The sequence below is a fragment of the Podarcis pityusensis genome (genome assembly GCF_964106645.2).
Source record: "Podarcis pityusensis genome assembly, chromosome: 2".
Lineage (NCBI taxonomy): Eukaryota > Metazoa > Chordata > Lepidosauria > Squamata > Lacertidae > Podarcis > Podarcis pityusensis.
In genome coordinates this window covers 15,704,615-15,726,407 of record NC_138029.1, presented here as the reverse complement: position 1 = coordinate 15,726,407, position 21,793 = coordinate 15,704,615, and the positions used below count along the sequence as shown (strand labels likewise).

The following is a 21,793-nucleotide window of genomic DNA, read 5'->3' as shown; positions in this document are numbered from 1 at the left end:
GTTGGACTTACTTGGCTGTTGTCAGCTCATGTGTGGGTGTATGTGTGAGTGTGGGTGTCCTGAGGGATTGGGATCATAGACTACAGTGGTACCTTGGGTTACAGATGCTTCAGGTTACAGACTCCGCTAACCCAGAAATAGTACCTCGAGTTAAGAACTTTTCTTCAGGATGAGAACAGAAATCGTGCGGCAGCGGCGGGAGGCCCCATTAGCTAAAGTGGTACCTCAGGTTAAAAACAGTTTCAGGTTAAGAACGGACCTCCAGAACGAATTAAGATTCTTAACCTGAGGTACCACTGTACCATTGTCTCCAACTGACCTGACAATGCCGGGACTGTCACAAAAACCCTGAAGCCACCATGGAATGGTCTCCCTCATAAGGTTGTGGACTCTCCATCCTTGGTGGTTTTTAAGCAGAGGTTGGATGGCCATCTGTCATGGATGCTTTAGCTGAGATTCCTGCATTGCAGGGGGCTGGACTAGATGACTCTTGGGTTCCCTTCCAACACTACGATTCTACAATCATGGCTTCTCACTTTCTCACGCTGAGTCCTGAATTCCCATCGATGTTGAGGTATGCTAACAGGAAATGATTATACACCTAGGGTGGGGAACTTGTGACCTTCAAGATGTTGCTGAGCTACAACTCGCATCAGTCCCATAAAGTACCACTGTACAGTGTTGAGCTGGATTGGGATCATAGACTACAGTCCAATGCACACATGTATATATTCCATGAACACAGTAGGGCCTGCTTTCAATTGGGTGTGAGTAGGTCACACTGCAATTATGGTGCTGGAGGAGACTCTTGAGAGTCCCGTGGACTGCAAGAAGATCAAACCTATCCATTCTGAAGGAAATCAGCCCTGAGTGCTCACTGGAAGGACAGATCCTGAAAGCTGAGGCTCCAATACTTTGGCCACCTCATGAGAAGTGCCTGCGGGAGGCAGTGGAAGACAGAAGTGCCTGGCGTGCTCTGGTCCATGGGGTCATGAAGAGTCGGACACGACTAAACGACTAAACAACAACAAGGTCACACTGCAAGAACTGCAAGTCCATCTCCTGCTTTTTGGTAAATCAGTTGACCATTTTTTTCACAGGACCAGCATCTCAGTGATTTCTGTGATACTGAAGAAATAACTTACAATTTTTTTGCCAGAAGCTATTCTCCAGACCTAGGCAGGTTTCTTTCAATTGCTTATTACAGTAAGCCAGCAAGTGTCCCCCTAACTCTCAGCTTCACAGATTAGTTGATTAATCTAACAACTGAAGCTTCATAGAATCACAGAACTGTAGAGGTGGAAGGAACCCTGAAGATCATTCAGTGCAAGCCTCTGCAATGCAGGAATATGCAGCTGTCCCACATGGGAACTGAACCTGTGACCATGGCGTCATCAGCACCATGCTCTAACCAACTGAGCCAGCCATCTGTGTGTTCAGCTTGCAGCCCCATAAAGCAGCATTATTCCCTAGTTAATCTTGTATGTTGAATAATAATAATAATAATAATAATAATAATAATACCCCACCCATCTGCCTGGCTTTCCCCAGCCACTCTGGGCGGCTCCCAACAGAATTAATGATGATAATAATTAAAAAGCGATAAAACATCAAACATTAAAAACTTCCCTAAACAGGGCTGCCTTCAGATGTCTTCTAAAAGTCAGAGAGTTGTTTATTTCCTTGACATCTGATGGGAGGGTGTTCCACAGGGCGGGCACCACCACCGAGAAGGCCCTCTGCCTGGTTCCCTGTAGCTTCACTTATCACAGGGAGGGAACCGCCAGAAGGCCCTTGGAGCTGGACCTCAGTGTCCGGGCTGAACGATGGGGGTGGAGATGATCCTTCAGGTATACTGGGCCGAGGCCGTTTAGGGCTTTCAAGGTCAGCACCAACACTCTGAATTGTGCCCGGAAACGTACTGGAAGCCAACAGCCTTCATGCACTTCCACTGTAGAACTCACATTTATATTTTGATCTAAAGACTGCTAAGTGTCTTAAGCAATTCCTAGGAAGGTGTTACTGCACGAGCTCCAAATGTGTGTGTGCCCTTGCCACCCATACACCCCTCCCATTAACTTCAGTATCACAGCTCTGCACATGTCTTCCCTAATGAATGAGCAGAGCTGTCCAACAACACTGAAGGGAATGGGAAGCATCAGCTGGTGCAGGAGCTCTGCAAACCGGTGCAAAAGAGGCTTGGGTTTGGGTGCCGGTTTTTGCGAAAGGCACCTAGGAGATGAATGGAGTGCCTCTGAATATGTTTGGGGGTGGGTGGGTGGGGGTGCATATGCCCTTCCCCTTGCTCAAGAAACTACTAAGGAAGCAGCCTGAGCTGCCATAAAAACCCAGCCCTTGCCCACTCAATTATTTAAAGTACCCAATAAAGAAATTAAATGCACGCCAAGGAAGCTGCTGTGTAGGGGAGGCAGAAAAGCAGAGTGCAATATAAGAGCCAGAAATAGCCCCTGATGTTCCCGGTATGTTTCTGCTGTTATGAGTCACCTGCACCCTGGTTCTGCGACGGGCTTTGGTGATGCAACAATTGTTTATATAAAAGAAACAACCACCTGTTTGCACAGACCCGATTTTGCCGCCGGTGTAGCAGACGAGATGACCCATCCGATCGCCTCGCTTGCTACAGCCGTTTCAAGCAGCCAGGAGAAAGGTTGTGTTTTTCTGGGCTCTGCTTCTCCTACAGGAAAACACCTTCGGTGCCTCCTTCCAGCCCCGCAGGGAAAAAGCAACATATTGCCATGACGCAAGTGTTTGTTTCAAAATTAGAGTCTTCATTCAAAATTAGAGTCTGATCTTTGGGCAGGGCTCGTCATGGGAACGGGCTCCAGAGACCGGGGGTTTGCGGGGTGTCTGTGTGTGTGGAACAGGGAGAAAGGAACGAGATAAGGGAGAACTGCCCAAGATCCCTACAAAAACGGAGTTGGCAGAGAACCCCACAAGACAAAACAGTAAGTTCCCGTACAGCAAACGACAGTAGAGTCAATTCGATGTTTGGTATGTGACTGGTTGTGGTCACCTGACCCCGGTCACACGCTGTGCAGAGGGAAGCAGCCCAATGTTGCTGTGAGGTCAGATGTCCAAAGAGGCTGCTGTTCCTACATCGGACATTCGCTCAGGGCCAATGTCTCTGCTGAAGAGAAGCAGGGAGAAAGCATCAAGAAGAATACTACAATCTGTCCTGCAAGTTCGATGCTGGGGTGTGTAAGTGTCTCTTTGGGGGAAGAGTGGCTTGCAGAAAGAGCTCTCTGCTGAGGAAGGAGGAAGAATGCTCAGCAAGGAGGTCCTTCCTGGAGCAGATTCGTGGGCAAAAAAAGATCCTGGCTGAGAGTCAAACCAGCAGCTCACTTCCCAAGACATCCTGTAGCAAAGCAACTCTAAGGTTTGACCGAGCGACAGAACTTATGCCGGTGAGAGGGATGAAGGTGCACTACATCTGCCACAGACCGCAAGTCCCCGGGCTCCAGCTACACCGGTGACCAAACCTCTGACCTAATAAGAGCATAGGACCACTAGGGACAGCCCCCGGAGAGAGCTGGGGGCAACCTGTCCAATCAGAAGCTGCCTCCCAAGCACCCCAGGCTCTCGTCAGGACCGCCACTTCCGTCACACCCAATCCAGCATGGAGAGCTAATCGCTATCCCGCTGCCCAGACCCCATCCCTTCTCAGGGAGGACTGCTTTGTAAAAGCCAGCGGACCTGGGCAGCATTCTCAGACGCACCTTGGCAACTACAAGACTGAAGCACAGAACCAAGTCTGGCATCTACTCCTTGCCCTTCATGCACACTGCCTTCCTAGGAGCAAAGGATGCTTCCACCATCGCACCCTGCAGGCCAAGGCTATTCCTAAACTAGAGGAGGGAGCCCCGGGCCAGTTCTTCTAGCTAGCTAGTGAGCTAGCAGCAAGGATGGCTCCAAAGTGTCAACAAGAGCTGCGGCAGTGCCAATATCCGGATTACAGTCGTTGGTCCCCGCCAGCTGAGTCCACTGGAGAGTCCTGGGCCGACGAGAGGACGTCTGAGAGGAAAAAGAGGAAGAAACTGGGAGTGAGAGAGAGTGGCGGCTTCCACTTCTGAGCACAGACATCCTACCAACACCCTCCAAAGCCACACACTCCACCCAGAGGCAAGCAAAATCCTGCAGAAGGGGAACTCTAACCATATATGTTTCCCAGATTAAAGAGTGCGCAGAGCGTGTTTGTGGCTTTTGGGGACTTTTCCCCGAGGAGAGAGAAGGGACTGATGGGGAATAGCCGTGCGAAGCCTCCGCAGGACAGTGGGATGAAGGCTCCCCGCTGCCCTGTGGAGGCTTTGTGTGGCTAAGCCAGAAGCTAGAACAGCGAGAGGGAGCGCTGTGCAGTGCTCCCTCTCGCTGTTCTGGCTTCTGGGATAGCTGCGCATCCTGCATTCACTCCATAAGATGCACACACATATCCCCTTACTTTTTAGGAGGGAAAAAGTGCATCTTATAGAGCGAAAAATACGGTAATTATAATTGCTAATGGAAGAAAGGCAGCATGCTCCAATTATTATTGTTTTTACAGGGCCGAGGGGAAGGCTGCCTGCCTACCAAAACTCACCGCCTCTCCCCTCCCACGTTAACCTCATTATCTCGTGGCAGCCCCTACCAACTGCTTCTTCGACGATGGTGCTGGGGGCGCTTTCGGACTGGGAACCCGGCTGCCCCCATTGCTGCGAACGAAACATCACCATCTCCTCCAAGTTGCGCAGAACCGTCACGGTGCCCTTGGCGGGTGCGGGCAAGATCCGAGCCTGCTCCAGAGCTCTGCAAGGGAAGATTTCCAGGGAACTTATTCCCGAGTAAGCAGATGTGGGGATGCACACAAAAAAGGAGGGTGTGCTATGCAAAATAAGCACCTTGCGTAAGATACATACGGACTGCAGAATTCGTCCCTGGCTTGGGCGGGGGGGGGAGGGGGGAAAGGAAAGAGGCACTCTCATTTCCATAGTACAACACAAGGCATTTCCTGTTGCCCAGATCCGCTGTAGAGAACAATCAGGCAACGGGACGACGAAATAAAACAATTTAGAACCAAGGAGGTTTGGAATGTGGGCTCTGTCAGCTTGGAAAGTCTTCTAAGCAGGCCTGGTTTGTAATGGGGTTTGTCACTTGCCAGCAGGGTAGATTTGATTAAAATCAAATTGATTTAAATCACGATTTAAATCACTAGTCAGTAAGACTTGATTTAAATCATTTTTTTTGTAGAAAGATTCATTCTTGCTGGTATAACCTTTATATTTACAACCAGATGAAGGTTTCCTTTTTGAAATAATAAATTTTCAGAGTAGTTTTTACAGTTATATCAAAAATTACTGATTTGGTTATACTATTAGAAATACATAGACAGATAATTATGTAATTATTGTAAGGTTGTAATAAGTTAATTGTTTATATTTGGACAACTTTTCTGCTGGACTTTATTGGAAGGAGAAAAATAATCATTTCCTTAATAAGAATTTAAACAATTTATTTAACTAAAACAACAACATTATAGCATATGTATCCATGCTTGTTAACTGATGTGCTTAAACAATTTGTTTTTTAAACTTAGACTGAGTTTTAGCACACATGAAAAACTTAAAACAAATCCTTAAATCCTAAACTATAATGCAACTTAAACAGAAAACTACATTTAGAATGATTTTTCCTCCAAAAAGTAATAATAATAAAAATCTAATTTAAATTTTAAAAAATCCTATTTTTTATTTTTTTTAAAATCATTGATTTTATCCACCCTACTTGCCAGCCCTTCCCTCTCAGTCCCCTAACCCCTTTCCCAAGCGAAAAACCTTACCCTTGAAAAAATAGATACCTAGCAGCAAAGAGGGCATGAGGCATTTTGCAGGCCTTGAGTGGACCCAAGTCAAACCAACAGTCCTTTTAGCTCGGTTCTGGTGACAAGGACAAGCAGTGGCTCTCCAGGGAACAATTCCAGCCCAACCGGGAGATGCTGGGGACTGAAGATGTGATCTTCAGCACGCTTTCTTGTCTCTGCTGAGCCCTCGCTGCCCACCTTTCTCAGTAAGATTCTTTGCTTGGGAAGGAGTGAGGGGAACTGGCAGAGAAAAGGGAGGGTGCCTTGCCAACTTTCTCAGCCAAGGCTCAAAAGGATCCACGTTTCCCCACTACTGAGCACTGCCCGGGAATGCTTGGGCAAAGCAAACAGTTTTTTGAGTCGGGCTAGAGTGTGTCTGTCCATCACTTCTTACCTTCCTATGAGTGCTTACCTTTCTGATGAGGCTATGCCTGTGTGGCTCATGGAACGCCTTACCTGGAAAAATAAAAGTGGGGGGTGGGATTCCATGGCAATGAGAACGCAAGCACAATGTAACAACGTCCCGATATTCCAGAGTTGCACATTTGTTTGTGAACCGAATCTGTATATTGCCCAGTAACCAATGCCCTCTGGGAAGCGAGTGATTTAAAAACATAAAAATTGAAAAACAGGCCACATGCAAAAATCAGACGGGCTATAAGACGATATAAAACCAAATAAAGCACAAATAGCAAGCTGTACATTAGAAATATTAAGATAATGCAGGAATAATTAGAGCCTCTCTGCTGCGTTCACCCTCGCAAATGTGGATTAGGGTCACCACTCCAGACACAGCAAATTGAAAAATCATCAAATTACCGTATTTTTCGCCCTATAGGACGCACCGTCCCATAAGGCGCACCTAGTTTTTTTGGGGGGGAAATAAAGGGGAAAAAATTATTCCCCCCCCCAGGCGCGGGGCTGGGGTGGGGGAAGCCCGAGCTTCCCCCGACCCCAGCCCCCAAACAGGCAGCTCTCTGCAAGCCGTGGGAGCCCAGCGCTGGCTCCCGCTGCTTGCGGAGAGGTCCGCAAAGCCTGGACGCGCTGAGCTCAGCGTGCCCAGGCTTCAGCATGCAGGCACCTCTCCGCAAGCAGCGGGAGCGCTCCCGCTGCTTGCGGAGAGGTGTGCGAACCCTGCATTCGCCCCATAGGACGCACACACATTTCCCTTTCATTTTTGGAGGGGAAAAAGTGCGTCCTATAGGGCGAAAAATACGGTACTCATCATCCTTCAGCCTCTCCTTAACCAACCTGCTCCCGTTTACAAATGGAACACCTATTTTGCTTAAGGAAAATATTTTTAAAATTGATTGACCCAAATTAAGGCTGCAATCCTAAACCCACTTACTTGAAATCAATATGACAGACTTCTGCATAGAAGGATTATGCTGCAAATCAACTCAAGTACTGCAGCTCTAGTTGAAGGCAAGTCAACTTACAACAACAACAACAGTTTAAACCCTGCCCATCTGGCTGGGTTTCCCCAGCTACTCTGGGCAGCTCCCAATAGAATATTAAAAACATGATAAATACATCAAACATTAAAAACTTCCCTAAACAGGGCTGCCTTCAGATGTTTTCCAAAAGTCAGGTAGTTGCTTATTTCCTTGACATCTTATGGGAGGGCGTTCCACAGGGCGGGCAGGTGCCACTGCTGAGAAGGCCCTCTGCCTGGTTCCCTGTAACCTCACTTCTCACAGTGAGGGAACCGCCAGAACCCACATTAGGTTTTTGAGATATGAAAGTGTCCCATTGTATAGGACAGGAGTCTTCATTTCTCACCACAAAACAGAACATCGTGACAGAAGCCAGAGCGCACGGAAACGCTGTTTACCTTCCTGTTGCAGTGGTACCTATTTATCTACCTGCACCAGCATGCTTTCGAACTGCTAGGTTGTCAGGAGCTGGGCCTGAGCAACGGGAGCTCACCCCGTTGCAGGGATTCGAACCGCCGACCTTCTGATCAGCAAGCCCAAGAGGCTCAGTGATTTAGACCACAGCGCCACCCGCTCCCACCGCAGCACCATACTTGTGAAATTCCCTTTTCAAGGAATGTTTTATATGTATGTTGCATTTCAGACTTTAATTTGTTAGCACTTCCTATCTGGGTGGAAAGGCAGAATGCAATGATTGGACTCACCCGGTGAGAATGTGGGAGTTTGGTACCCACAAAGTCAAAAGGTTGGGGGACCGTCAAAGGATGGTACAGCTCAGGAGCCAATCGGGTGTTTGCAAATTTCATGCACTCTTCTAGCGTGGAGATGAACTGGCTGCAGGTTGCTCGCAACAAGGATGACGCTTCGTTCATCTTCTGGAGGAAGCCAAGAGCAGGAAGAGGAGTGAGTAGGAAGCCTGACCCGCCTGGCCTTCAGGGCCTCAGCGACTCAGTGCAAGTCCCAAGAGACTTAAGCCCAGGGCCAGTTCAAAGATTCTGCTGCTAAGGTAATGTAGCTCTGTGCCACCTTAGTGCCCATACTGGGGGCAGGGGGAGCTTTCAGATAAATGGTTCTGTAAGTGAAAACTAAGACTGCGCAGCCAAGTGGGAGGCCTGCACCACAAGCACCGTAATGAACAAATGGGATGCTCCCTAGGCGCACTGAGCTCAGTACAGACAAAACTCCTTCTCTCGAGGTAGCAGGTACCACTCCTTTGGCACTGGCTCTCCAAGGTTACAACTTTGAATACCGCTGTGGATGGCGTCAACCAGGAGTGGTGCCCTGTCGGTTTTCCACCCCAAGAAAACAAAAACGTCTTGGACCAACCCTGCCCTTGCTCCATCTAACCACGTCCACAGCAGTAACAGGTGCCTCTCATAACCCCAAAGCATCTCTGAATATAACTGTGGTGCCTTATGGACTACAACAATCCTTGGCTGTTTTCTCTTGGATCTCCTATAGCAGGAATGGAGAACCATCAGCACTCCACAACCACTGGTCGTGGCAGCTGGGCTGAGGTTCAGCAGGCCAACGTTCCACATTCCTGCCCGACGGAGGTCAGAGGGAGACCACATTTTGCTCACAAATGACCCAGGGGGGTACGTTCTCTGCTAAGCACCCTGGAACAGAGGAGTGGGGAACCTTTGGCCCACCAATATGTTCCTGGAATACAACAGCCCATCAGCCCTTGCAGGCATGGCCAATGGGCAGGGATGCTGGGAGTTGGAGTTCAGCAACATATTATTATTATTATTATTATTATTATTATTATTATTATTATTACCCCGCCCATCTGGGTACATTGCCCCAGCCACTCTGGGCAGCTTCCAACACACACAATAACAGTAATAAAACATCAAACATTAATTGTAACAATCATTTGTTGTTGTTTAGTGGTTTAGTCGTATCCGACTCGTGACCCCCTGGACCAGAGCACGCCAGGCACTCCTGTCTTCCATTGCCTCCCGCAGTTTGGTCAAACTCATGCTGGTAGCATCGAGAAAACTATCCAGCCATCTCGTCCTCTGTCGTCCCCTTCTCCTCACAATAACTTTAAAATAAACAACTTATACCAAATAAAGCAGTATGCAATAATGCATTAGAATCCAATAGTAAACACTAAAATTAAACATCAGAAGGTAATAATTAAACAGTTTACACTTATCAATTACAATGAAAAATGACTCATCTATAATCGACAAAAATAGCAGCAAACCACAATACCCAAAATACCACAAATCATACAAAACAATGTAATATGATTAAATTAAGAAACAAAGACACAAAAATTATTATTATTATTATTATTATTATTATTATTATTATTATTATTAGGCCACTGGTCCCATCACCTCCTGGCAAATGAAAGGGGAAGAAATGGAGGCAGTGAGAGATTTTACTTTCTTGGGCTCCATGATCACTGCAGGTCACAAAATTAAAAGATGCCTGCTTCTTGGGAGAAAAGCAATGACAAACCTAGACAGCATCTTAAAAAGCAGAGACATCACCTTGCCGACAAAGGTCCGTATAGTTAAAGCTATGGTTTTCCCAGTAGTGATGTATGGAAGTGAAAGCTGGACCATAAAGAAGGCTGATCGCCAAAGAATTGATGCTTTTGAATTATGGTGCTGAAGGACTCTTGAGAGTCCCATGGAGTGCAAGAAGAACAAACCTATCCATTCTGAAGGAAATCAGCCCTGAGTGCTCACTGGAAGGACAGATCGTGAAGCTGAGACTCCAATACTTTGGCCACCTCATGAGAAGAGAAGACTCCCTGGAAAAGACCCTGATGTTGAGAAAGAAGGAGGGCACAAGGAGAAGGCGATGACAGAGGACAAGATGGTTGGATTGTGTTCTTGAAGCTACCAGCATGAGTTTGACCAAACTGCAGGAGGCAGTGGAAGACAGGAGTGCCTGGCGTGCTCTGGTCCATGGGGTCACGAAGAGTCGGAAACGACTAAACAACAACAACAAATCCCTGAACTCTCCTCCCAGCTGCTTCCGCTGTTCTCATCTGGTGGGCCAAAGGTTCCTCACACCTGCAGGAACAGGTGCTTGCAGCATGCAATGTTCCCTGATGCCACGGCCCCCAAACTGCATGATCCCTCCAAAGCTGCCCTCACCTGGAGGTCAAGAGGGGAGCCATTGTCTTGAGGATGTGTTGCATCCTGTACGGCGAGGACCTGCTGTGTCAGCACGTCGCAATACAGTCGCAGTTCGGACAGCTTCCTCCCGAGGGACTCGTTGCTTAGGTCCAGATCTGAGGAAGACAAGCAAGCAGAGCAAGAACTGAAAAAGGGATCGTAGAAAAAATGAGCAGCGCGCACAAAGAGTCTTTCCCCTTTTGCTGAGAGCGGAAGAGAGCTGCTGTTTATAACAGACAGGTGCAGTGAAATTTCTATTTGGAGCAGAAAGCAGTGGTGACAGGTACCAAAAACAAAAAAAAGGGGGCGTGGGGGGTGGGGACACAGAAAAACATGGCACAGCTTTACTGCCAGCTTTGGGGGGGGGGGGGGTTGAGATTAATGCAGAGCCATAACTAACAGTCTTCAACATCAGCAGTAACATCTAGACCATGGGAGCATTTCAGTCCTGTTCTTGAGTTTGTTCAAAATCTAAAAGAGCTTATCTTATTATTCCTTTTTTTGAATTTGTGCTATGTAGGTTTTTGAAAACCTTTTTGTAAAGGCAATACTGGAGTTTTCACAGCCAAGTCCTCAGCTCCTTATCGCTACTGCTTGGCTTCCTTTAAATAGGGCTGTGTCTTAAACTTGCTATTGAGGTTTTCAAACCTTTTTTGTAGACTCAGGGGAGCGTTTCAGCCCTGTTCTTGAGTTTGTTTAAAATCATTTAAGGTTTATGATTTCTCTATTTCCTTCTGAGGAAACAGAATAGTTCAGTGAAACAAGGTTTGTAGCCGGCATCTTGTTAAGGCTTTGTTCAATTCTAGGTTTTTCTAATATTTTCCTTAAACTTTGATTTTTGTTATTTAGTTTAATTCTATAAGATAATATTTTTAGTTGATTACTTCTCGTTTCAGGGATTTTCACAGTATTTCATTTGTTTTGTATAACTAACCGGTTGAGATTGGCCGTCAAAAAACATTTGCTCCCTGCGCCACACTGCCCTCTGGTGGACCATCAAGGATTCCAAGGGGAAAGTGATATACAGTGGTATCTCGGATTAAGTACTTAATTTGTTCCGGAGCTCCGTTCTTAACCTGAAACTGTTCTTAACCTGAAGCACCACTTTAGCTAATGGGGCCTCCTGCTGCCACCACTGCACGATTTCTGTTCTCATCCTGAAGCAAAGTTCTTAACCCGAGGTACTATTTCTGGGTTAGCGGAGTCTGTAACCTGAAGCGTATGTAACCCGAGGTACAACTGTACTGCAAATGTCATCTCTTCTGCAAGTAGAGAACACAACCAGTTTTGTACCACGCTGGGTGGTTTGTTTCTATGGCTTGAAAACTCACTGCTTCCCAAAGGTTCAGGGAGAGTAACAAAAGGAAAAATATATTCAAAATCAGTAAAATAAAAGAAAGACTTCATCTTGAGTGGTTCCCAAACTTTCTGCCTCCCTCCCCCACTGCCCAGGGAGTCATTTCAAAGATGCTGAACATCTTGACGACCACCTAATGGCTTTTCTGCCTGCTGTAGCGGCTCTAATGGGCTTTGTTTGTATTTATACTGCTTCTTTTACTTCTTATATTGCACCTGGTGGCATCACAAGCTGCATTCCATAGAATTCAAATTGTAACACAATAGAAGAAATAAAATAAGCACTAAAATACAATTAGAAATCAATATGAATGCAGGCACGCTATGGACAACCTGAATGAGGCTTGCAGACTATTGGTGGTCCATGCACCAATGGTTGGGAACCTCTGATCTCAATGTTTTTAAAACATCCCTCTCTAGGGCGTGCCGAATTTTTCACCTTTCAAATTCCAAACATGAGGGGGTGCTAAAAAGTTGTAACGCAACTTGGGAATTCCAAAGCTATCTGGGTTAAAGTAATATAGCTCAGTCTTGCTTGGTAAGTAAAACGTGGGCAAAATTGCATTGCTGTATCCGTCTGTCTCGACAGGCAACGGGAGAGGGCATCATCAGCAGTATAATCAAACTGTTGGAGAGTTGCAGCACCTCTTTGGCAGTTCCATGTTAGCTTGACATCCAGTCCGATTTGAAGAAGAAGAAGAAGAAGAAGAAGAAGAAGAAGAAGAAGAAGAAATTTTTATTTATATCCCGCCCTCCCCAGCCGAAGCAGGGCTCAGGGCGGCTAACAACAATAAAATAAGACAACATTTTAAAATCATTTCATTAAAAAAATTACTTCAAATCAAATTGATGGCAACCATTGGGTAGAGTTCTGTGAAGATTGCCAAAGGAGGGAGTCAGGCTGTGCCCTGGCCAAAGGCTTGGCGGAACAGCTCTGTCTTGCAGGCCCTGCGGAAAGATGTCAAGTCCCGCAGAGCCCTAATCTCTCGTGGCAGAGTGTTCCACCAGATCGGAGCCACAGCCGAAAAAGCCCTGGCTCTGGTTGAGGCCAGCCTAACATCTCTGTGGCCTAGGACCTCCAAGATGTTTTTGTTTGCCGATCGTAAGTTCCTCTGTGGGACATACCAGGAGAGGCGGTCCTGTAGGTACGAGGGTCCTAGGCCGTATAGGGCTTTAAAGGTTAAAACCAGCACCTTAAACCTGATCCTATACTCCACCGGGAGCCAGTGTAGCTGGTATAGCACCAGATGAATGTGATCTCGCAGTGAGGACCCCGTAAGGAGTCTCGCCGTGGCATTCTGCACCCGCTGGAGTTTCTGGGTCAGTCTCAAGGGCAGCCCCACGTAGAGCGAGTTACAATAATCCAGTCTGGAGGTGACCGTCGCATGGATCACAGTGGCTAGGTCAGGGTGAGAGAGGTAAGGAGCCGACTACTTAGCTTGGCGGAGATGAAAAAATGCCACCTTTGTTATAGCTGCAATCTGCGCCTCCATGGAGAGGGAGGTGTCGAAGATTACACCCAAACTCTTAACGGATGGTGCTGGCACTAATTGTGCCCCCGCAAGAGATGGGAGTTGCCCCCCCAATCCCATATCGTCACGACCCAGCCAAAGGACCTCTGTCTTCGAAGGATTTAACTTCAACCGGCTCCCACGTAACCATCCAGCCACAGCTGGATTTTCCCATTCTTTCCAGGGATAGACCAGGTGTTCAAGGAGAAACCGTTGAAATCAACCTGGCAGAATCTAATTAACTGGTTACTTTCTCTTCCCCAACAAGGCATGCGCAAGACCCACAGGCTTAGACTGAGTTGAGAGCCCTGAAGTGGACCAAGCAGGATCAAGGATGTTTGCTAAGGAGGTGTGAGACTTAAACACCTCACTCTTATCATGGTTTAACCGGAAGTTCCCACCTTACATTCCCCCAGCTCTGCCAACACCATCCTCGGATCTCAGCCCCACAATCCCACTCTGGGCTTTTCAAACTCTCGTCAGGACAAAGCTATTTGCAAAGAACCAACCTCTCTCTTTCTGGCTCCTGCTGTCCCCCAGGCAGGCCTTGGAGCTGCCCAAAGCCACGAGCCATTTCTGTCTCTCAGCGGCGCCTCCTGCCTTCAAGTAGAAGTACTGCTCTCCAGGGATGACCAGCTCCATGCGAGTGGGGTCAGTAGTGTGGACTATGGAAGCAGTTAGGGAAAAGAGAGAAGAGGATGTTGAGATGCCGGTGGCTTCATACGCAAGAGGCAGGGCAGCATCCAAAATAGTCCTTCCAGTAGTGTCCCCTCCCTCTCCCCTTCCCATATGCCCCCCCCCTGCAATATTCTCTAGAGCAGGCTTCCTCAACCTCGGCCCTCCAGATGTTTTTGGCCTACAACTCCCATCATCCCTAGCTAGTAGGACCAGTGGTCAGGCATGATGGGAATTGTAGTCTCAAAATATCTGGAGGGCCAAGGTTGAGGAAGGCTGCTCTAGATGGTTGGGAAACCTCAGAAAACAGATTTAAGGAGGTATGTGGGGGGAGAGGAAGGTGACAGAAGCGTAGCTAGGGGGGCAATGGGCACCACACCGTGGGGGGCACTTACCGCGGGGTCTGCAGCGTGCCTGATCCACAGCAGTGTGAGGCTTGTATTATAACCCACCACCTCCCCTTCAGCCGCCCTGCTTACCCTGCCCCCAGGCGCACAGCATACGTGCCACCCCAGACAACCGAGTGGCTAGCTATGCCATTGGAAGGCGAAGTTCTGTACACGCCCAAAATTCCTTGTCCTAGTGGAATTATTTCATGGGATACCTCCCTCTGGACATACACAATCACACTTTTGCATTCTACATTAAATAACATTAGCTGCCCAGTTCCCCCGCTCGTCCAAGATGATGCAGTTAAAGGGGAGAAGTTCCTCTTCTAGCCACTCTGAGATGATTTGGGAGCTAAATGGGGCCACATGAAATTGCCTTGGAGGTCAGCAATACAGCCAGGGGTCTGGCGCCAATATTTCAGATCATTCAAAAGACTCGGGTCTGTTAGAGTGAAGAGGCCTTGAGACAAGAGCTCTTGAACCACTGATTTCTGTGCTGGATGTGGAGGGAGGAAATTCTACTCCTCCACAACCAGCATGAAAATGCAGCAGGTTAGCAGAAGGGTGTGGGGGTGAGCCTTCCCTCCTCCAGCAGTCTGATTATAAGATGGCAAGTTTTGTTATTAGCAGTCTGTGTTTCCATACAGTCTATGAAGGAGGGGGCCTTCTTCTCTGAAGCCAGCAGGAAAATGAAGGCTACTAATTGATGGACGGGAGGGTTTTTTTTAAAAGGTGAAATGTTGACGGCACAAATGTAGACAATTCCAAGAAGAAAGAAAAGTGGGAGGCGTCTAAAGAAACCAGTGTGGCTTGGGAAGAATTATGGAGAAAGAACTGGAAATTTACAGCCTGTGAAGTATTGAGGGAAAATCTAATCAAGATGTTTTATAGATGGTACTTAACACCTACCAAAATAGCTAAAATGTACAAGACAAAAACAAATCTGTGCTGGAGGTGTGGTAAAACAGAGGGGACGCTTATACATGTTTGGTGGACCTGTGAAAAAATCAAAAGCTTCTGGAACATAGTATATGACGAGCTTAAAAGAATGTTTAAGTATAACTTTATAAAAAATACAGAAGCTTTTCTACTAGGGATAACAGACGCAGGTATAGCAAGAGAAGATCAGAAAATATTCCTCTAAGCTACAGGAGCAGCAAGGATCCTAATTGCTAAAAACTGGAAAAAAGAAATTGTGCCAACAAAAATGGAATGGCAAGACAAACTGTTAGAGTATATTGAACTGGCTAGATTAACAGATGCAATTAGAGATCATACTAGACAAGAATTTCAAAAAGCATGGGGGAAATGCAGAGAATACTTCACAGAATAGTGCCCTAAAATTCACATCTGGACTTGTTTCGATTAATGTCTGCAGGAGACTTTGTGGATATTTAAGTTATAATTAGAAAAATCTTAATAATTATTCATAAAGGAAACAGCTTATAAGAAGTAAATAAGGATGCCAGAAACAGGATAAAGGAAGTCTTTTATTTGGTTGTTTGTATTGTTGTATATTATGCTTGTTGTTTGTTATGTTTGTGTCTGATGGGGGTGGATTTCTGTGTTGGGGGGGCTATGTTGTAAATAAAATTTCAAATAAAAACTTATTTAAAAGAAAGAAAGAAATCAGTGTGGCTGCATAAGGAGCTGAGATTTAAGAAGGGCATGTACAAGAAATGGAAGAAAGGGGAAATCACAAAGGAAGAGTATACATGAGTAGCCAACAGTTGCAGGGATAAGGTCAGGCAGGCCAAAGCTCAGAAGGAGCTCAGGCTTGCAAGAGAGGCTAATAATAATAGGTTTCTTTGGCTATGTTCGAAGCAAGAGGAAGAACAAGCAAGTAGTTGGTCCTCTGCATGGAGAAGCCAGAGAAACTCTATTGGGCGATAGAGAGAAGGTGCAACTACTCTGCCTCTGTTTTCATCCAAAAGGAAGGCGATGCCCAACCTGGTGATAACAGAATAAATGATGCAAAGAGACAGCTGCAGCCCAAGGTAGGAAAAGAGGTGGTAAAGGAACACCTCACGACTTTAAATGAATTCAAATCCCCAGGGTCTGGTGAGCTGCATTCAAGGGCACAAAAGGAGCTTGCAGATGCAATCTCAGAGCCTCTATCTATAATCTTTGAGAATTCTTGGAGGACAGGTGAGGTCCTTGTAGACTGGAGGCAGGCAAATGGTATCCCTATCTTCAAAAGGGGAGGGGGGAAGACCCAGGTAAGTACTGGCAGGTCAGCTTCAGGTCAATACCTGGAAAAGTCCTAGAAGAGATAATTGAACAGTCTGTGGCCATCGGTCATGGATGATTTAGCTGAGAGGCCTGCACTGCAGGGAATTGCCCCCTTCTAACTCTGCAATTCTATGATTCTAATATTTTGGAGGCAGGTTAATAACATTTGTGGGCTTATTTATAAGGTGACATTTAAACAGCTTCCCCTCCCCACTTGCCCACAAAATAGCACAAAATGCCCCAACCTTTGATCTCACACACAGCCATCTTGATGCTGCCTTTGCTGCCCTTTCCCACGTCATCCTGTGAATCATAATAGGAGAGGATGCCATTCTCTAGTACAAAGTATCGTGGCTGCCAACCTGTGGTGGGAGGAGAGGGGGAAAAGAGAGATGTGGAAATGAGGATCCTTTTTCCATGGCAAGTCAAGCTCTCTCACCAGCAGTTTCCAAGGAGAATCAAAATTTAATTAAATTACCCACATGTAAACAGGAACATGATTGAACGATTCCTTTTGCATACACGTATATTGCAGCACTCATTCCTAAGTGAGGTGGAGACAATCTAAGTGGGAGATCTTCCAAAGTACTACTGGTAAGAAAAGGAAGTTCTTTAAAACAAAAAACAAACCTGCCTTTCCCACACCCTTAAAACACCATCTCCAGGTTGGCTGGGGAGAGAGATCCTAGAGTTCTCTGAAGATCAAAGTGGAACACCCTGTTTGGGGCTTAAAACAGTACACCACTGGCATTAGAGCTAAGCCTGCAGGACTTTCCAGAGGTGTAGCAGGGACCTGTGAAGCTGGCATGCCCCTTGGCAGGTGAAGCTTTCCTCCGCTAACAGATATACAACTCCAGCCGTTCCTAATGCCCTCCAGCTAGCAGAATCCGAGGGTTAGGAAGCAAGGTGTACAGAGCCATCCTACATTTTCATCTTTGAACAATAGCTCAGTGTCATCAAAAGCTATAATAATAATAATAATTTATTATTTATACCCCGCCCATCAGGCTGAGTTTCCCCAGCCACTCTCATGCAAACATAAAAAGGTAAAGGGACCTCTGACTATTAGGTCCAGTTGTGACCGACTCTGGGGTTGCAGCGCTCATCTCGCTTTATTGGCCAAGGGAGCTGGCATACAGCTTCCAGGTCATGAGGCCAGCATGGCTAAGCCGCTTCTGGCGAACCAGAGCAGCACACGGAAACGCCGCTTACCTTCCCACCAGAGCGGTACCTATTTATCTTCTTGCACTTTGACGTGATTTCGAACCGCTAGGTTGGCAGGAGCAGGGACTGAGTGATGGGAGCTCACCCCGTTGAAGGGATTCGAACCGCCAACCTTCTGATCGGCAAGTCCTAGGCTCTGTGGTTTAACCCACAGCGCCGCCCGCGTCCCCATGCAGACATACTTCAATACAATTTTTTTAATACAGTGGTACCTCGGGTTACAAACTTAATTCGTTCCAGAAGTCCATTCTTAACCCAAAGCATTCTTAACCCGAGGCGCCCATTCCCTACATAGGCCTCCCGCAGCCCCGGAAGCGGATTGCGTTCATATCCCGGGGCAAAGTTCGCAACCTGGAGCACCTACTTCTGGGTTTGCGGAGTTCGTAACCCAAAGCGTTTGTAAGTAGGCAAGTGCATAACCCGAGGTACCACTGTAAGGGTTTTTTGAAACAAAATACAGTAAAGCTAACGGTTAGGGGATGCAAAGACCATGGGAGGGAGCATGTGATCCTCCTGATGCTTTTTTTTTTTTACTCCCGCACCCATCAGACCCAGCCTGCAGAGTCAATGGTCAAGGATGATGGGAGATGTAGTCCAGCCACATCTGGAGGGCTACATGTCCCCCACTCCTGACACAGGTATATGTGCTTTAACCATAAATACACAAAACATCACCATGGGGGTGTAACACTGACTATAAATAGTCTTTATTTAAACCAGTATTTGTTTATTTTCTTGGAGATTGCAGCCCACTCTTGTCATTGGGCCGGGCCAGGGCGGCACTTGGGAGGCTGCTCTGACCAAATCCTGTAGCTTTTGCTAGAGAAGATCTCCTGTGCATTTATCAAATGCCATGACAGGAAGATGCTCCACAAGCAAAGTCCCCCCTGCAGCATGTGGCCGCCCCACGTCTTGCTTTGCTTCTGTATTCGTGGGCACACCTCCTATGGGAAGTGCTCAAACAACTGCAATGAGAAACGCAGAAAAACCACGGAAAACAAGACTCCTAGTTGACACGGACGACTCATCCTGCTCAGGAGCACCAGGAAAGTGACTCACTACAATGGAGAGGTGGTCGAGCACGGCCCTAACCCTTTAAAAAAACCCACACAGAGACAAATGAAACCACCAAACATAAGTCAGTGGGTGACACTTATTCCTTCCCCTCATCTCCACTGCTGGAAAAACACCTGCACCCGTTGAATTTTTCCCAGTTACGCAACTGCTACAAGGCGCAGAGAAAGATGGCAGCCCTTAAAACCCTTTGGCTGGGGAAGGAGCGGGTGCAAGTGAGATTCGGTTTCCTGGAAAGGGATGTAAGGATTAAGTCGCACAATGAGAAAGGGAACATTTTGGGGGGCTGGGGTTACGGGGGGGGGTAGGGGTGGGAGGAAGCCCGGACTCCTGGGTTCTATCCCCTGCCCTGTGGGATAGCTGGGTTGCTAAGGAACGCGAAGAAAGGGGTACATATGATGGGGGGGGCAAGCGGATCCATGCGGGGAGCAGGAGGCGACGAAGGCAGAGGCCGCCTCCCCAAATGCAAAGCCCGACCCACTTGAGGACTCTCTCTCTCTCTCTCTCACCCGAAAGATAGTTGGTCCATTTCAGCAGCGCTCCCTCCATCACCAGCCCGGCTCGCTTACTGCCGCCGGTGCGCCGAGCAGAGCCAATTGCGGCTCCGGGCCGGTGGGGCCCGACCAATCGCGGGGCAAGTTGAGGGCGGGGACCAAGAACGGGGAGAAAGGGGACTTTCGGGGAAGCGGGAGGGAAGCTAGGTAGGAACCAATCAGGCTGGGAAACGGGTCGGGGGAACAAAAGGTGGACGGACGGGGAAAAAAAGGAACGCTCGGAGCCGCCCGCCTTGCTCCGCGCAGTGGCTTATGGGCAATGTAGTCCCACTGGTCGCAGAGCCGTTGGACTCCGCGAGCGCTTTTACTAAATGGGCATCCCTGGACACTGTTGTAGAAACTCTGAGTCCCCTAGGTTCATGAACCGTCAAAGAAGAATGGATGGAGGCAGGAGTAAAAATAGTAATAAAAAAATAATTTATTATTTATACTCCGCCCATCTGCCTGGGTTTCCCCAGCCACTCTTGGCAGCTTCCAACAACACACTAAAATACAATAACCTATTAAACATTAAAAGCTTCCCTAAACAGGGCTGCCTTCAGATGTCTTCTAAAAGTTTGGTAGTTATTTTTCTCTTTGACATCTGGTGGGAGGGCGTTCCACAGGACGGGTGCCACTACCGAGAAGGCCCTCTGCCTGGTTCCCTGTAACTTGGCTTCTCGTAGCGAGGGAGCTGCCAGAAGGCCCTCAGCGCTAGACCTCAGTGTCCAGGCAGAATGATGGAAAAGGAGGAAAGAAGGAGGAAAGCAAGGAAGATATTTATTGTTGAAACAGAGTTTCCCCCGTCTCTCCTTTGCAAAGAGGTTAGGACCCAGAACAAGGGTGTGAAAGTACAGTGGTACCTCGGGTTACATACGCTTCAGGTTACATACGCTTTAGGTTACACACTCCGCTAACCCAGAAATAGTGCTTCAGGTTAAGAACTTTGCTTCAGGATGAGAACAGAAATCGTGCTCCGGCAGCGAAGCAGCAGCAGGAGGCCCCATTAGCTAAAGTGGTGCTTCAGGTTAAGAACAGTTTCAGGTTAAGAACGGACCTCCGGAACGAATTAAGTACTTAACCCGAGGTACCATTGTAGTTTTAAATAAGACTTTAGAAATTGCACAGCCCCCTAGCCAAAGACCACCCAAAAAGCATCATCCATAGGTCACGGAAAGAGGTGGTCTACAACAGAAATTTGAAGGTGTGGCTTGACTTCTGCCTGACAAAATACCTGATAATGGTCACTGAATGCATTCCCTGTCCAGTCTGGGTTATTCTTTCAAAATGGTAAATACCTCAGTTCTTGAATCCAGGTCAGAGGGTTCATACACAAAATATGTCCTTAAGACAGGATTTGCAAGTGAAAAGAACTACTGGGAAAGGTTTCTCTGAGGTCTTTCCTTCTGCAGAGGAAGTATTTAGAATCATTAGGAGCCAACATGGCTTTTGGGATTGTTCTATAATCCATCAAACACTGCCCACTAGTGTGGACAGGGAAACATCAAGTTTGGAGTCCTAAAACTGAAAGTGCCTCATGTGTGCATAATCTTTCACAGGGAAAGTGACTCATGTACACATAAATGCTCCAGTGTGCACACAGCTGTAGTTGCACATCCTTAAGCTTCGTGTCAAGCTGCAGACTGCAAATTCTATACAGTATACACTTACTTGGGAATAATTCCATTAAATCCGTTGAATTTACTTTAAAGAGGTTAAGATTCCCCCCTCCCCCATAAGTGCAGCAAAGACCTGCACCAGCAGTTGGTACTTCCAGGAAGCTGGGGAAGAGACTATAATTGCCCTCCACAATATTTGTGTTTGTGCTGCTGTTGGCCTCCTCTGGAGGGGAGATGTGGGAGCCAGTTGTATGTTGTCTAGCCTGTATGCCAGCTTTATGTCATCTGCCCTTCCCAGCTGAACTGCATTTGAGACAGCTCCTTGGAGTGGAGCAAAACCAGTACCAGTGAAATAAAAAAATTAAGGTCTTATGTATATATATATATATAATGTTCATAAATGTACCAAGCAAACACGTACATAAATATATAAACCACATGTCTGAAGCAGCACAGGAAAACAGCCCTGGAACCATTTTGACTCCCAAACTGACCAAATGTTTTCTCTGCAAGGTCAAAGGAAAATGGAAAAGCCTCCCCATTGTCTTTTCATTCACAAAACCTGTCTTAAGGGTATATCTGTGTATGAATAGGGTGAGCCTGTGACCTGGCTCAGGAACTAAGTATTTGTTATTACAAAAGACTGGCCAGGCTCCCCAGGGTATCCAATCAAGTAAGCATTAACAGGTAACCTGCCAGACAGGAGGTAAACAACGCACTCTAGACCACCCTTTCTGTGATGTAGGTATG

General features: G+C 47.1%; 1 protein-coding gene across 6 annotated transcripts in view; it reads right to left on the bottom strand.

The window, feature by feature from the left end:
* Positions 1-2,768: 2,768 nt before the first annotated feature.
* The window catches only part of LOC308471062 (pleckstrin homology domain-containing family A member 3-like), a 26,077-nt gene continuing 7,052 nt past the window's right edge, over positions 2,769-21,793 (bottom strand). For 3 of the 6 annotated variants that reach the window (XM_080994987.1, XM_080994986.1, XM_080994988.1), the window contains exons 2-8: positions 16,839-16,955; positions 13,807-13,962; positions 10,410-10,546; positions 7,992-8,162; positions 6,264-6,307; positions 4,595-4,800; positions 2,769-4,032 (exon numbers count right to left, since the gene is read on the bottom strand). In XM_080994987.1, coding sequence (XP_080851113.1) covers positions 3,971-4,032; positions 4,595-4,800; positions 6,264-6,307; positions 7,992-8,162; positions 10,410-10,546; positions 13,807-13,962; positions 16,839-16,860 — 798 coding nt within the window. In that variant the 5' untranslated portion in view covers positions 16,861-16,955 and the 3' untranslated portion in view covers positions 2,769-3,970. Of the gene's footprint in view, positions 4,033-4,594; positions 4,801-6,263; positions 6,308-7,991; positions 8,163-10,409; positions 10,547-13,806; positions 13,963-16,838; positions 16,956-19,400; positions 19,578-21,793 lie in introns of those variants that run through there. The other 3 variants (XM_080994984.1, XM_080994983.1, XM_080994985.1) reach the window with 3 other exon arrangements.